The 17,210-nt window shown below is 45.0% G+C and overlaps 1 protein-coding gene across 1 annotated transcript in view; it reads left to right on the top strand.

The window, feature by feature from the left end:
- LOC133361335 (zinc finger protein 91-like) overlaps nucleotides 1-15,207 on the top strand; it is a gene marked incomplete at its 3' end in the record, with an annotated part of 99,319 nt that extends 84,112 nt beyond the window's left edge. Inside the window, exons 8-9 of the mRNA XM_061580266.1 lie at nucleotides 2,412-2,966; nucleotides 14,662-15,207. Coding sequence (XP_061436250.1) covers nucleotides 2,412-2,966; nucleotides 14,662-15,207 — 1,101 coding nt within the window. The remainder of the gene's footprint in view (nucleotides 1-2,411; nucleotides 2,967-14,661) is intronic.
- Between the last annotated feature and the right edge of the window lie 2,003 nt (nucleotides 15,208-17,210).

Genomic DNA, 17,210 nt, shown 5'->3' with positions numbered 1-17,210 from the left:
TCACGAAAGCTTCAAATCTAGAACGGTGTCGTGTTGTCGCTTCACAGATCTGAGCCAGCGCAGCCCTCCTCCTCACTCATCCAGGCCTTTGGAGCGAAGACAGAGTTTGTGGGGAAGCAGACGAAGCAAGAGGTGAAGGAGGAGATGATGGAGGATGAGGTAGAGACAGAGGAGGAGAAATCGGAGGAAGAGAAGGCAAAGGAGGACGAGATTGTGATGGTGACAATGGAGGAGAACACGGAGGGAGAGGAGAAAGACAATACAGAGATGGAGGACAAGGAGACAACAAAGGATGAACAGATGGTCGTGGTGGAGGACATGGAGACGACGGACAAAGGGGAAACAATGGTGGTAGAGGAGGAAGAGAAGACGGTGGTGGAGATGGTAGTGCCGGAAGGTGAGGAGGAGATGAAGGAGGAAGAGATGGTGCTAGCGGAGGAGAAGAAGATGGAGAAGATGGAGGTGGCGCAGGAAGAGGAGGTAGAGGAGAAGATGGTGGTGGAGGATGAAGAAGAGGGGATGGAGGAGGATGAGACGGAGGAGAAAACGGAAGAGGTGCAGGTGGAGATGCACGAAAAGAAGAGGAAGCGAGGGGGCCTCGCTCGCGTGGCGAGAGCGATCGCCTCACTCCTCCGCCGCGTGCTGCTTTGTGGTGGCAGGTCCACCGCCCAGTAGGGGTGGTGGCGGTGGTCGTGCATCGGTGCCAACCGTGACCACTATCACCACACTACCCGCCCACCCCGTGATACTCGCTACACACACCACACGGTTCCCCAGAGAGACGGTGCCACTGGGACCACAGCTGGGGAATGAAGCTGAGCAGCAGATGCCAGGACTACAGCGGAGAATGACTGCTGCCAGGAGACCTCACATCACACACACACGGGACTATGTCATTAGCATAGCCGGCCCCACAATGGGCCCCTTCCATGCTGGTTTTCATCCAGGCAGTCCTCATGGGATGACCTTGCCATGGTGTCCAGGACATGGTCGTATTATCATTTTATTGTGCTTGAATGTATGTTATGTGCAAATGCACATCATTTGTCGTAAATGCGAGGGAGGGGTTACGAGGTGCACGTTTAATCCAGTGTTAACATTTATTTTAGCATCATATTAAAGGACACTGTTGTTGAGAAGAATTTGTCTGGACGTGGCACGTGCCTTGTTCTACTCGATCAACCAAAATTAGTACAATGTTGGTCATACAGGAGTGTGATTTCATTCATGAGTAGTATTCACACAGCCCTCATGACACTAACCTACCTAAAGTTATGGTTAAACAAAGTAATCTTGAGTGACTTAATTCTCAGCTCAGACATGATCATCGCAATCATTTCCAAAGACGTGTGGGGTCCTGCGAGAGCAGGTCCCGACTGCAAACAGCTGGGCAGCAGAATCGGAAGTAGCTGCGTCGCCCTCGAAATGTGATGTTGCTGCTGTTGTTGTCGCTACTGTTGTTGCTGCTGTAGTTGCTTCTGTTGCTGTTATATACGCAGGAAGGTGGTGTTACGTGATGGGATGACGCCTTTGATTAAAGCCTCTGATCAAACTCACCCGATTGACGCCCTTGATCGTCGCATTTGATCAACTGTGATATTGTATACTCTCACATGTTAAGCTCTTTCATAGTGAAACATAATATAACCTATGAACTACAACCTATCCATTGTAACGCTGTAAAATAATATTACCTACTGGGTTTCACTCCCTCGTCGAGAAGGCCGCTCTCTTCCTTTTCTAAAGTTACATGCTAATTTCTCTGCATTCACTTTAAACCGAGGACAAAGTTTTTCCATTTATTCAAAATAAGCGCATAATTACACACCGAGATGCACTTACATATTCATGCATGAAGCACAATGGGCACATTACTCTTCGGTATGTTAAAAGACATGCGGATTGTGCCTTCAAAAATTAACAATCGAATGCAAATATCCTGAAAGACAAAGGATTGGATCCTAGGGGGGGAGTTATAAGGCGGCTCAGAAGCAGAGCTCAATGCCATTTCGAGAGGGAACTTGATGAGGTTGGACGCTCGACTCGTCGCTCTGCTGATCGCCCTTCAACCGCGAGACAACGCAGCCTGGCGAGCACAATTGCTGTGTCGACAGTTAGGCGACTTTGCGTCGGGAGAGTTCGTGGCGACATCTTCAGACGGGTTCCAGACATCGATATACCGTGAATCTCCAAGTAAGTGTCTATTTTCGCGGATAAACTCTTAAACGTGTTCGTCGTCAAATTAGCGGGATTTTTTTGCGTCTCGGTTCGACGCGAGTGTCGTTCTTGTTTTAGCAGTTAACGAAATCCAAAACTCAACGCTAAACATCCTTGCGGCCGACAGCGTACTTTTGACTCGATAACACCGCTGCTGTTACTAAGCTCACATGGAGCAGAGACGCTCTCCACAGCCCCACGCACACGGAGACAAGAAGCCATTCAATTGCTATGTGTGTGGGAAGGCATTTGCACAATCGTCAACTCTTCAAACTCATCAGAGAACGCACACGGGCGAGAAGCCATTCCTGTGCCCTGTGTGTGGGAAGGCATTTGCACGGTCATCAACTCTTCAAACTCATCAGAGAACGCACACGGGCGAGAAGCCATTCCTGTGTCCTGTGTGTGGGAAGGCATTTGCACGGTCATCAACTCTTCAAACTCATCAGAGAATGCACACGGGCGAGAAGCCATTCCCGTGCCCTGTGTGTGGGATGACATTTGCAAAGTCATCACATCTTCATAGTCATCAGAGAACACACACGGGCGAGAAGCCATTCCTGTGCCCTGTGTGTGGGAAGACATTTGCAAAGTCATCAAATCTTCATAGTCATCAGAGAACACACACGGGCGAGAAGCCATTCCTGTGCCCTGTGTGTGGGAAGGCATTTGCAGACTCATCAACTCTTCATAGTCATCAGAGAACACACACGGGCGAGAAGCCATTCCTGTGCCCTGTGTGTGGGAAGGCATTTGCACGGTCATCAACCATGAACAGGCATCAGAAGGTCCACAATGATAGGAAACTGAAATCAAAAGCTGAAATTCAAGATGCTGCAATGAGTCCTGAAGAAGTTTCCACCTTCGATCCCATGCAGTTGGATCCCGAGAGATGGCTGGATGTAATGGAGTGGCTCGAGGGTCAACCAGAGAGTTCGGGGTGACTGAAAAAATATTATGTCATGTGGCTATACCTATTAAGCCATATCGAGTTCTTTAGTGTGTAATTTTGAACATTTTAATTTTACAGTTTTTGTGAGAGTTTAATGACGTGCCCAGTGGTGGTTTGTAATGTTATCGGATTACTTGCCGAAGTGGTGTGATGAGCACTGGTTGTGAGAGGGTTCAATTGTAGTCGTTAAGTGTTCCTGTTGAGCTAAAGTTGAAATGCGTCTTTAGGTACATCTTTACTCAACATTTTAAACGATTTTTGTCAAGTATATAGCTTTTTTTGATTGGTATTAATCGACTTTAGATAGCCGATATCAGGATGTACATTGATAACGCGATCGTTGGATATATGGCCTTGACTTCAACATGGACTCACAGTGAACAAATGTGGTAAATTAATAAGGAAATCATGGGGAATGATACTTTAACGTTTTGGTATTCCTGGAACGGAAATGGTTTGCATTGTACTGGAAATGTGTGAACATAGGACTTAATAAATATTCCCTTCGAGTTTTGACGTAAAAATGATTGCAGATGAATAAAAACGTATCTTTAACAAATGTTTGTCCGGTCTTTATTTTATAATGTTCCTAGCAAAAACCTGTTAAGAGAATTCCAGGTGGAGGATCTCCGTCACACAAGTGTGCCCTTAACCCGCAGCATCTTAGCTGTCTACACGATTAACACGTGTTCATTGAGGGGAAAGGTCCCCGTAGTTAATCGTTCATCAACGTACCAGTCTCTAATTCCGAAGTATGTCGGGGATAAACTGTACTCTATGACATGTAAACTGTAATACTATGAACGATAACACTGAACATTAAACGATTATAAACTAGTGTTTTAATTTATAACCATTTAAACGGAGGTAAGGTATTATAATATCATTAGAAGCATTAGAATCACAGTGTGGTCGTTTAAGAATCACACACAAACACATTAAAAACTCATGAGATTATGAATCTTTACAATTATTATAACAATCACAAATTGTGACAAAGCGAAATTCCCACAAGTAAAACACCACGCTCACGTGACGAATTCTTAAACAAACTGCAACACTCAAGTGACAGAACTTAACAAAAAAACGCCGCAATAAAAAAAACAACATCAATGGACAAATCGTAAAAACAGACAACACACGCACGTTAGTAGCTGTTAGAAGAAGACAACACCTAGCACCTTCAACTATACACATCATACAGCCAACTCGTAAATGGGGCGGTATATGACAGCCTTCGCTGCTGTCGACGGGGCCAAGCAGCGAGTGTTTAACTCCATTGTTTCAGAATCCGTGTCATCACCCGGCCACAGCGCCTTAGCCAAACTACATCTCCCCAACAAGGCTGCCTCCCTATGTTGTGTATTTTAGCAGTTTATTTACGGACGCACTTGAAGATAACAATTCGTCTAGAAAAGGAAAGCGACTTGTTCTACCAACACGATTTCAAATTTCTATCCGAAAGAAGTATGAGTTCATTCATGAGTAGTATTCACTAAGCCCCGATGGCACTCACCTACACACAGTTATGATTAAACAAAGTAAACATTAGTCGCTCATCCCAGCTCAGACATGATCATAGCAATTATTTCCAAATCCGTGTCGGGTCCCACGAGAACAGGGCACGTCCACAAACTCTCAAATTGTAAACTGACATTGTATACTCTAACATTATAAACTCTAACAATATAACCTTTAAACTATGAGCTATACATTGTAACGCTTTAAAATAACACTACAAACTAGTGTTATAGTAAACTATAATATTGTGAACTCTAACAATATAAGCTATGTGCGATACATTATAACGCTATAAAATAACATCATTAACTAGTGTTACAGATTAGAACACCGTACATTGAAGTGTGATATTCGAATCTCATTCGAATTCTTAGCTTCACACCGTGGTCCTCTAAGAATCACACTATGCTCGTGAGTATGTAACATGTCAGTATGTAATATGCATGAATGTAATATGTATGTATGAACCCTTCCCATCGTTCCTGGGTTGGGAGTGGAGCCTACTAACACAACCTTGAGCATTTTGACCGGGTTCTCGACGCCAGTCCCTCGCCCATCATGGAATATTGTGCCTTTCAGGCACCGATCCCTCACCAGTGGCGGATCCTTGAGGCACCCCGGGCCTCTGGGGCTCGGAAACTGTGAGCGGCACAACACATTTCCTTTGGAGTACGGTTTCCGTTGCCGAGAGCCCCACCACGTCGGACACACCAGACTTGGGCTGTACAGGACATGGGGATGAGCTGTCTGGGTGGGGACGGACATAAGTCTTGAGGCGCGATGGGTGGACGAACCAACTGCAACGCCCTATCTGTATTCGTTACACACTGCAGCCGTTTCACCTCTATGACTTCAGCTGTATCACTATAAACGATAACACTCAACATTAAACGACTATAAACTGGTTTCCTAATTCATTACACCATAAACTGAGGTACGGTATTCAAATCTCATTAGAAGTATTATAATAGCACTCTGCTCAAATGTATGTAAAGCGAACGTTCCATCGAACCGGGGGTTGGATATGCAAACTGGGGTGGGGTGCAGGGTTAGAATCGAATTCAAATTCCGAGAATAACAATATTGTCGTATTCGCATTTTACTGTGCTTGACTGTATGTTAAGTGTAAATGCAAATTGTTAGTCATAAATGCGAGGCAGAGGTTAAGAGGTGCATGTTTTTTTCCAGTGTTAACGTTTATTTTAGCATCATATTTAAGGACAATATTGGAAATAAAAGTTCGTCTGGACATGGCACGTGCCTTGTTCGTCTCGATCAACCAAAATTAGTAGAATGTCGATCATAAAGGAGTGCGAGTTCTTTCATGAATAGTATTCGCTGAGCCCCTAGATACTAACCTACACACAGTTATTGTTAAACAAAGTAACGTTTAGTCACTTAATTCTCAGCTCAGACATGATCATCGCATTCATTTCCAAAGATGTGTGGGGTCCCGCGAGAGCAGGGCCTGGCTACAAATAGCCGAGCAGCAGAAACAGCAGAATCAGAAGTAGTTGCGTAGCCATTAAAATGTGATGTTTCTGCTGTTATTGTTGCTGCTGTAGTTACTTCTGTTGCTGTTATGTATTGGGTGGTGGCTCATTTACTCATCACCACCCATAATCATCAGCATCAATATCCATTATCATCACCAATCATCATTATCACTATCAACTCACCATCACCAACCATCGTCATCACCACCACCCAACCATCACAACCAACATTCATCATAACCACCACCAATCATCCATCATCATCAACACCCATAATCACAACAACCCATCATCATCACCACCCATAACCATCACCACCCATCATCATAACCTCACCAATCATTACCACCACCCATGATCATTACCACCCATCATAATCACTACACGTTATCATCACCGACCATCATCATTACCACCCTTCATAATCACCACCCTTCATAATCACCACCCATCATCATCACCACCATCCATTATCAAGAAACATCATCACCACCCATCATAAATTAACAAACACAAACAGCTACAAACATAGATATGTAACCTGACACAGACATAGATAACAGACACACACAAATAAACAATCTCATTAACAACTTAATTATAAAAAGCCCATATTACCACTGCCAGGATAGGTGCACACAGACAAATCCTTTACACAATAATAATTTACATGGAACTCAAATTCACACTTAGTACAACCACCTCACTCACTTAAATATAACTACAGATCAATAACTATAATACAAACCTGAATTTAAAAGTAAATAAACTAATGGGATGGTGTTTATACACTTGAAATGTAATGAATGAAATGCAAGTTAATAATTCCAATTAAACAAAAAATAACTACGAACAAATATGAAGCCTGAGGCCTAGGTATATGCCAGGCCTAATGGCCAGGCATCGCTTCAGTCCTCGCCGCAGTAACGGCGACATCAAAGACAGCACAAACCGAGGGGGCAAATGTTTAATGTCGAACAGAGGGCTCTGCTGTTTCCGGTGACGCACACCACCCGCACTGCACCACGTGGTGTGCCCGCCAAGCGCGTGGGGGCGGAGCCTCGCTGTAGTGACGTCACCTCTGTTACGTCATAGCCACGCCTCCACCCGCAGTCGAGTGGAATGCGCACGAGTGAGCAGCAGCAGAAGAAGCCTTTGCAGAGCGAATCGTCAACGAGGTGAGCGTCCCTGTTGACGATGTGTGTTGTTTATTTTTACTGCACGTTTTGACTACAAACTAAAGCTTCATTATTTTTGAATATGTTGGAATTTTGATTTTCTGCAACCAAATTAGGACTATTAGGTTACTTGGCATGCTCTGATATGTTACTGTTACTGTCATTGTTTAGACCCAAAGCAAGTCAACATTTAAAACGTTCATAACTAACCTGTTTAAATCTCATATAATATGATTAACATGTCTATAATGATTGTGTTCTGATTGCCTGCATAATTGTGCCCTGCATTGCATGTATTGAATGTTATCCAACACGGGGGAGGAGTCTGCCTTTTAGTTCAGACCCGAGCTGCTGCCATAGACGTCTCTTATCTGTGATGTCACAGCCACATGGGCGGTATCTCTGACATCAAGTGACCTACGACGTCATTCTCGGGTTATAACAAATAATTTAAGTATTGTCATTTGACCCCAATGACCTACAAGACATAGGGGGGCCTTTATCAAGCAGTTGATTAATACAAATGGGCTGTGCATCAACATGCTTGTCTGGATTAGAGGTTAAACATCACGGTTATATCTGGCGATTCTGTTTAATGCAATAGGTAGTTGGAATAAACATGTTCGCGTGGGTGGATGAGTGAGTGATCTGACGCACGCGTGAGTGGACAAACAAGCGAGTGAGTGGTGTTGTAAAACAAACGGCACGAAAGTGATTTGATTGGTACAGCGATTGGTCAAATATGTAATAATTGAGAGGATGAGTGAATCAAAAGGTTGCTAAATCTTAGCGTTTTTACAACCTCCCCAGGCCCTCCAACATCAAACAGAAACTATTCCTTCCCAACAACATGGACAGACAACGCAAGTGGGCTGAGATCTTGGAGGACTATGATGGTAAGTCCCAGTTACCTGCAGCACGTGGCTTTTATGCAGAGGAGGCAGCTCCCCGATTAATTATTTTTAGTGGACGTGGCTTGGTGGTGATGGGAAGAGGTAAACGGTCAAGTGTGGCAGACAGTATGGATTTAGAGCTGCGTTTCAAGCATCTTTGTTTAAACGGGGGTCTCAAGTTCATGAAATTGATGGTCTCAACATGCTTACAAAAATATTACTTGTAATGTTTTACTGCCATGTGACTAATGTTTCTCAACAGTAGGTCATGTTATGTGTTAAGAGGTAATTACAAGAATCTCAGAATTAGTTGTGTGAATATCCACGTGCTTCGTTCTCTAATACGTGACTCGTCCTTTGAATTAATTTTGTTTTCCGTAGCCCGGGAGTCATGGCGCCAGTCGACCACGTGGGGGGACATTATGGATGAAGTGGACCCTTTCCCAGGCCAAAGCTATGAAAATCGTTCCCCAAAGGTGTGTATGGGGTCTATGGGAGTCAAACACCACATTCTCTCCACACTCCCACACCATTGCACCAAAACATCACTACACCTCACATCACCACACAATCTCTTCACATCACCACCAACTCGATACAATATACTCTTAGTTTTTTCGGTAAAGTCACGTACGTGACTCTTTCTTAGGTTTTTTCGGTAAAGTGACATACGTGAGTATGAATGCTTGCAGTCACGAAAGATTCAATTCGAGAATCAATACAATATCATAGAGCCTCATAAAGCGTCAATACCATCACAAGGCACCGTCTCTCCAGAACATTCCACAATTTCTCCTCTCCGTATCACAACACCATCTCCCAACACCATCACTCCATCCCTCCATCATCACGTCATGCCATGAGTTAATGTGCATGTTTGCATCCTTACATAGATGTGCCAGTATGCATTTTTGTTTGTCTATGTGCCCGTCCATGTTTGTGTGCCTGCGAGAATGGATTTTGTCCTGAGTGTGCATGTCTGAATGGGTATGTGCTTATCTTCGCGTGAACAGAGGAGCATTGGGGAGGTGAAGAACGTCAGCGGAGTGAAGCGTCTCCAGGAGGACAAGCGCCTTGCGAAGGAGAAATGCACAATGGAAGAGAAGCGCCCCAATGAGGTGAAGCGCCTCGCCAAGGTGAAGCACCAAACGGAGCAGAAGTGCCTTCGAAATAATATCCTCAAAGACGTGAAACGGGTCATGGAAAAGCGCCTCCTTGAAGAAACGCGCTTCGTGGAGGAGAAGCGCCTTCGCGAGGTGAAGCGTCTCAAGGAGAAGCATCTGGAGGAAGAGAAGCGCCTCATAGATGTGAAGCGGATCAAGGAAGAGAAGCGCCTCATGGAGGAGAAGCGGGTGGAAGAAGAGAAGCGCCTTGTCGAGAAGCAGCACCTCATTGAGGTGCAGCGAGTCGAGGAAGAGAAGCGCCTCATGGAGGAGAATCGCCTCTTTGAGGTGAAGCGTCTCATAGAGCTGAAGCGTCTTGAGAAAAAAAATAAGCGACTTGAGGAGAGGCGCTTTCGCAAGGTGAAGCTCCTCGAGGAGAAACGTCTCATGCAGGAGAAGCGCCTCGTTGAGGTGAAGCGTCAAGAGGAGGAGGAGCACTTGATGGAGGAGAAGCGTCTTGTGGAGCAAAAGCGCCTCGAGGAGGAGGAGCGCCTCGCCAAGATCGAGCGACAATGGCTCCAGACCGATACCACCAGCAGCAGCACCACTACTACTGACATCGCCACCGCCGCCACCGCCACCACGTCCTCCAATCCTGTGTGGGGCCCAATCGCTCCGAGCTTTGGAGAAGAGGGCTTCCAAGAAGATAAAGCAAACTCCGGAGTCATTGAGCCACGGTAAAGCACTCTGCGTGTGCGCCCTGTGTGTTTATTTTTGTTATGTATTACCATGCTTCTCACGCAGCATCAGCCTTACTCGGTCTCAAGACTTTTTTTCAGGAGGATTCTGCCAAGTTTGCTCGCATTTTGCAAGAAAGTTGCTACAGTTTGCGATCCAAATTGAACGATTTGCATTGCTTGTGTGGGTTCAGTAACAGGGAGAAAGCTGCATAACTTTCCCTGAACAGCTGGCTGCATAATCCACACGGAGAATGTGGCCAAACGTGGAAATCAAACCCAGGTCAATGTCGCTGTGATGCACAGGTGCTCAAGCCCTGTCACGCTCTCAAAATTCACTGACACTGCAAACTCCACGTGTACATTCCGCTATACTGTGGACAGATTTATTTTTCGTAACTGGTTTCTGAGTTAGACCACATAACAAAGTGGGCATATCTTCACCATGTAACCCTCCATCCACCGTGAGATTTTCGCTGTCTATCGCCTGTTTCCAGGCCAGTTGCCAAGTCGCTTTGTAATGCACAGCGACAGCTACCACTGAGAGGGGTGTCCAATTTAAAACGCGATGAGATGAGAGATGCGAGAGGCTCATCGCATGCAATGCACTCTGAGATGCCTTCGACGTCCAGGGAGGTGGCTCTCTCGACCACGAATCACTGACGGATACTTTTTTAAAATCGTGGATGTGTTGAAGCGACCAAATGGCCGTGCACTCATTCTTCACCATTACAGTTCAGATCTTGCTTCCCGCCTTGGCTATTATTGCTGCTGCATTGACCACACAGATACACACCCATTCCGTCACAGTGGACGTTCAGGATCTCTATCGATGCCATTTGAAATGCTTAGGACATTATGTGCAAGGGGTCAATTAGAATATACATATAGAAAGTTTCAATCTAGATTTTTTTCGTGACTACAGGGATCCATACTCTTTGGTTATATCGGTAAATTCACGTAGGTATGAAATAAAATAAATTTAATTAAATCACGACGTTTCGATGGCCATGTCTTTATTGCAAGAAAATGTATTGCTGTGGGTTTCCCACCTTATGATGATTGCTTGTGTTACAATCTAAACGTTGTGATTTAATTTATTTTATTTTATACCTACGTGAATTACCGAAAGAACCAAATTATTCAGCTAAATTTGCACAGCAACGCCACCCACTACTGTGAAACTACAGCAGTCTGTGTGGGACACAGCTGCACCTATCCCAAGGATAGCCTGGCGCCATGAGAATGACAGCACCAATACTAAGCACACTCACTAGCAATGTCGTTATTGCTGTTTCTATTCAGCTCGAATTAATCCGCCACACATTCCACCCACGGACGATGCCTTCATATCCGCCTGCCCGCCGTACCTTTCTTCATTATTGACAACTTGCAGCTCAGCACACGGCAGATGCCTGCGCAGCGCGACTCACGACCTCCTCTCGATACCAAGATCCAGGATGGTCATCGTGTCTATGCGCCGCTTCTCGGTGGCAGCCCCAACAGTCTGGAACGATATCCCTCTGCACATTCGCAGCATCACCTCAATCACCTCCTTCAAGAGACACTTAAAAACTCACCTCTACAATCATGCTTTTGAGCGACTCTGAGCTTGGCTCCGCGCCTCTGAGTTGCGGCCACTACGTCTTGCGCGCGTTACAAATTGTACTATTATTATTAGATGGCGATGTCTGCCATAGCAGCAAGGTGGAACGGTGTCGTGTTTGACAGACAACCATCACAGTTTTACCATGTCTAGTGGTGGTCTCCCTGTTACAGGTTGAGTCACAAACCGCACCTCTCTATAACAAAGGCTCAGTCTTTGTTATGCAGTCTATTCTTAGTCTTAAGCCTCACCTTACCATATTAATAAAAGTATGTGGCCCTTGCCCCACCACCTTCTCCAACCATTATATAAACGGAGTGGTAGCTTCTGCAATCTCTCATTTACTTGATACAGCTGTCGTGGCTGTGACGGTACCACCTTAAGACGGAAGCTTGTGTTGCCTCCGAAACGTCGTGATTTTTATTTTATTTTACTTTTTAATGTTTTTTACCTACGTGACTTTACCGAAAAAACCTAAGAATATGAATCATTGCAGTCACGAAAGCTTCAAATCTAGAACGGTGTCGTGTTGTCGCTTCACAGATCTGAGCCAGCGCAGCCCTCCTCCTCACTCATCCAGGCCTTTGGAGCGAAGACAGAGTTTGTGGGGAAGCAGACGAAGCAAGAGGTGAAGGAGGAGATGATGGAGGATGAGGTAGAGACAGAGGAGGAGAAATCGGAGGAAGAGAAGGCAAAGGAGGACGAGATTGTGATGGTGACAATGGAGGAGAACACGGAGGGAGAGGAGAAAGACAATACAGAGATGGAGGACAAGGAGACAACAAAGGATGAACAGATGGTCGTGGTGGAGGACATGGAGACGACGGACAAAGGGGAAACAATGGTGGTAGAGGAGGAAGAGAAGACGGTGGTGGAGATGGTAGTGCCGGAAGGTGAGGAGGAGATGAAGGAGGAAGAGATGGTGCTAGCGGAGGAGAAGAAGATGGAGAAGATGGAGGTGGCGCAGGAAGAGGAGGTAGAGGAGAAGATGGTGGTGGAGGATGAAGAAGAGGGGATGGAGGAGGATGAGACGGAGGAGAAAACGGAAGAGGTGCAGGTGGAGATGCACGAAAAGAAGAGGAAGCGAGGGGGCCTCGCTCGCGTGGCGAGAGCGATCGCCTCACTCCTCCGCCGCGTGCTGCTTTGTGGTGGCAGGTCCACCGCCCAGTAGGGGTGGTGGCGGTGGTCGTGCATCGGTGCCAACCGTGACCACTATCACCACACTACCCGCCCACCCCGTGATACTCGCTACACACACCACACGGTTCCCCAGAGAGACGGTGCCACTGGGACCACAGCTGGGGAATGAAGCTGAGCAGCAGATGCCAGGACTACAGCGGAGAATGACTGCTGCCAGGAGACCTCACATCACACACACACGGGACTATGTCATTAGCATAGCCGGCCCCACAATGGGCCCCTTCCATGCTGGTTTTCATCCAGGCAGTCCTCATGGGATGACCTTGCCATGGTGTCCAGGACATGGTCGTATTATCATTTTATTGTGCTTGAATGTATGTTATGTGCAAATGCACATCATTTGTCGTAAATGCGAGGGAGGGGTTACGAGGTGCACGTTTAATCCAGTGTTAACATTTATTTTAGCATCATATTAAAGGACACTGTTGTTGAGAAGAATTTGTCTGGACGTGGCACGTGCCTTGTTCTACTCGATCAACCAAAATTAGTACAATGTTGGTCATACAGGAGTGTGATTTCATTCATGAGTAGTATTCACACAGCCCTCATGACACTAACCTACCTAAAGTTATGGTTAAACAAAGTAATCTTGAGTGACTTAATTCTCAGCTCAGACATGATCATCGCAATCATTTCCAAAGACGTGTGGGGTCCTGCGAGAGCAGGTCCCGACTGCAAACAGCTGGGCAGCAGAATCGGAAGTAGCTGCGTCGCCCTCGAAATGTGATGTTGCTGCTGTTGTTGTCGCTACTGTTGTTGCTGCTGTAGTTGCTTCTGTTGCTGTTATATACGCAGGAAGGTGGTGTTACGTGATGGGATGACGCCTTTGATTAAAGCCTCTGATCAAACTCACCCGATTGACGCCCTTGATCGTCGCATTTGATCAACTGTGATATTGTATACTCTCACATGTTAAGCTCTTTCATAGTGAAACATAATATAACCTATGAACTACAACCTATCCATTGTAACGCTGTAAAATAATATTACCTACTGGGTTTCACTCCCTCGTCGAGAAGGCCGCTCTCTTCCTTTTCTAAAGTTACATGCTAATTTCTCTGCATTCACTTTAAACCGAGGACAAAGTTTTTCCATTTATTCAAAATAAGCGCATAATTACACACCGAGATGCACTTACATATTCATGCATGAAGCACAATGGGCACATTACTCTTCGGTATGTTAAAAGACATGCGGATTGTGCCTTCAAAAATTAACAATCGAATGCAAATATCCTGAAAGACAAAGGATTGGATCCTAGGGGGGGAGTTATAAGGCGGCTCAGAAGCAGAGCTCAATGCCATTTCGAGAGGGAACTTGATGAGGTTGGACGCTCGACTCGTCGCTCTGCTGATCGCCCTTCAACCGCGAGACAACGCAGCCTGGCGAGCACAATTGCTGTGTCGACAGTTAGGCGACTTTGCGTCGGGAGAGTTCGTGGCGACATCTTCAGACGGGTTCCAGACATCGATATACCGTGAATCTCCAAGTAAGTGTCTATTTTCGCGGATAAACTCTTAAACGTGTTCGTCGTCAAATTAGCGGGATTTTTTTGCGTCTCGGTTCGACGCGAGTGTCGTTCTTGTTTTAGCAGTTAACGAAATCCAAAACTCAACGCTAAACATCCTTGCGGCCGACAGCGTACTTTTGACTCGATAACACCGCTGCTGTTACTAAGCTCACATGGAGCAGAGACGCTCTCCACAGCCCCACGCACACGGAGACAAGAAGCCATTCAATTGCTCTGTGTGTGGGAAGGCATTTGCACAATCGTCAACTCTTCAAACTCATCAGAGAACGCACACGGGCGAGAAGCCATTCCTGTGCCCTATGTGTGGGAAGGCATTTGCACGGTCATCAACTCTTCAAACTCATCAGAGAACGCACACGGGCGAGAAGCCATTCCTGTGTCCTGTGTGTGGGAAGGCATTTGCACGGTCATCAACTCTTCAAACTCATCAGAGAATGCACACGGGCGAGAAGCCATTCCCGTGCCCTGTGTGTGGGATGACATTTGCAAAGTCATCACATCTTCATAGTCATCAGAGAACACACACGGGCGAGAAGCCATTCCTGTGCCCTGTGTGTGGGAAGACATTTGCAAAGTCATCAAATCTTCATAGTCATCAGAGAACACACACGGGCGAGAAGCCATTCCTGTGCCCTGTGTGTGGGAAGGCATTTGCAGACTCATCAACTCTTCATAGTCATCAGAGAACACACACGGGCGAGAAGCCATTCCTGTGCCCTGTGTGTGGGAAGGCATTTGCACGGTCATCAACCATGAACAGGCATCAGAAGGTCCACAATGATAGGAAACTGAAATCAAAAGCTGAAATTCAAGATGCTGCAATGAGTCCTGAAGAAGTTTCCACCTTCGATCCCATGCAGTTGGATCCCGAGAGATGGCTGGATGTAATGGAGTGGCTCGAGGGTCAACCAGAGAGTTCGGGGTGACTGAAAAAATATTATGTCATGTGGCTATACCTATTAAGCCATATCGAGTTCTTTAGTGTGTAATTTTGAACATTTTAATTTTACAGTTTTTGTGAGAGTTTAATGACGTGCCCAGTGGTGGTTTGTAATGTTATCGGATTACTTGCCGAAGTGGTGTGATGAGCACTGGTTGTGAGAGGGTTCAATTGTAGTCGTTAAGTGTTCCTGTTGAGCTAAAGTTGAAATGCGTCTTTAGGTACATCTTTACTCAACATTTTAAACGATTTTTGTCAAGTATATAGCTTTTTTTGATTGGTATTAATCGACTTTAGATAGCCGATATCAGGATGTACATTGATAACGCGATCGTTGGATATATGGCCTTGACTTCAACATGGACTCACAGTGAACAAATGTGGTAAATTAATAAGGAAATCATGGGGAATGATACTTTAACGTTTTGGTATTCCTGGAACGGAAATGGTTTGCATTGTACTGGAAATGTGTGAACATAGGACTTAATAAATATTCCCTTCGAGTTTTGACGTAAAAATGATTGCAGATGAATAAAAACGTATCTTTAACAAATGTTTGTCCGGTCTTTATTTTATAATGTTCCTAGCAAAAACCTGTTAAGAGAATTCCAGGTGGAGGATCTCCGTCACACAAGTGTGCCCTTAACCCGCAGCATCTTAGCTGTCTACACGATTAACACGTGTTCATTGAGGGGAAAGGTCCCCGTAGTTAATCGTTCATCAACGTACCAGTCTCTAATTCCGAAGTATGTCGGGGATAAACTGTACTCTATGACATGTAAACTGTAATACTATGAACGATAACACTGAACATTAAACGATTATAAACTAGTGTTTTAATTTATAACCATTTAAACGGAGGTAAGGTATTATAATATCATTAGAAGCATTAGAATCACAGTGTGGTCGTTTAAGAATCACACACAAACACATTAAAAACTCATGAGATTATGAATCTTTACAATTATTATAACAATCACAAATTGTGACAAAGCGAAATTCCCACAAGTAAAACACCACGCTCACGTGACGAATTCTTAAACAAACTGCAACACTCAAGTGACAGAACTTAACAAAAAAACGCCGCAATAAAAAAAACAACATCAATGGACAAATCGTAAAAACAGACAACACACGCACGTTAGTAGCTGTTAGAAGAAGACAACACCTAGCACCTTCAACTATACACATCATACAGCCAACTCGTAAATGGGGCGGTATATGACAGCCTTCGCTGCTGTCGACGGGGCCAAGCAGCGAGTGTTTAACTCCATTGTTTCAGAATCCGTGTCATCACCCGGCCACAGCGCCTTAGCCAAACTACATCTCCCCAACAAGGCTGCCTCCCTATGTTGTGTATTTTAGCAGTTTATTTACGGACGCACTTGAAGATAACAATTCGTCTAGAAAAGGAAAGCGACTTGTTCTACCAACACGATTTCAAATTTCTATCCGAAAGAAGTATGAGTTCATTCATGAGTAGTATTCACTAAGCCCCGATGGCACTCACCTACACACAGTTATGATTAAACAAAGTAAACATTAGTCGCTCATCCCAGCTCAGACATGATCATAGCAATTATTTCCAAATCCGTGTCGGGTCCCACGAGAACAGGGCACGTCCACAAACTCTCAAATTGTAAACTGACATTGTATACTCTAACATTATAAACTCTAACAATATAACCTTTAAACTATGAGCTATACATTGTAACGCTTTAAAATAACACTACAAACTAGTGTTATAGTAAACTATAATATTGTGAACTCTAACAATATAAGCTATGTGCGATACATTATAACGCTATAAAATAACATCATTAACTAGTGTTACAG

The sequence above is a fragment of the Lethenteron reissneri genome, chromosome 72, assembly GCF_015708825.2.
Source record: "Lethenteron reissneri isolate LAM-NWPU_2019-01 chromosome 72, ASM1570882v1, whole genome shotgun sequence".
Classification (NCBI taxonomy): Eukaryota; Metazoa; Chordata; class Hyperoartia; order Petromyzontiformes; family Petromyzontidae; genus Lethenteron; species Lethenteron reissneri.
Note: the sequence above shows the minus strand (reverse complement) of the source record. Positions and strands in the feature narration are given on the sequence as shown.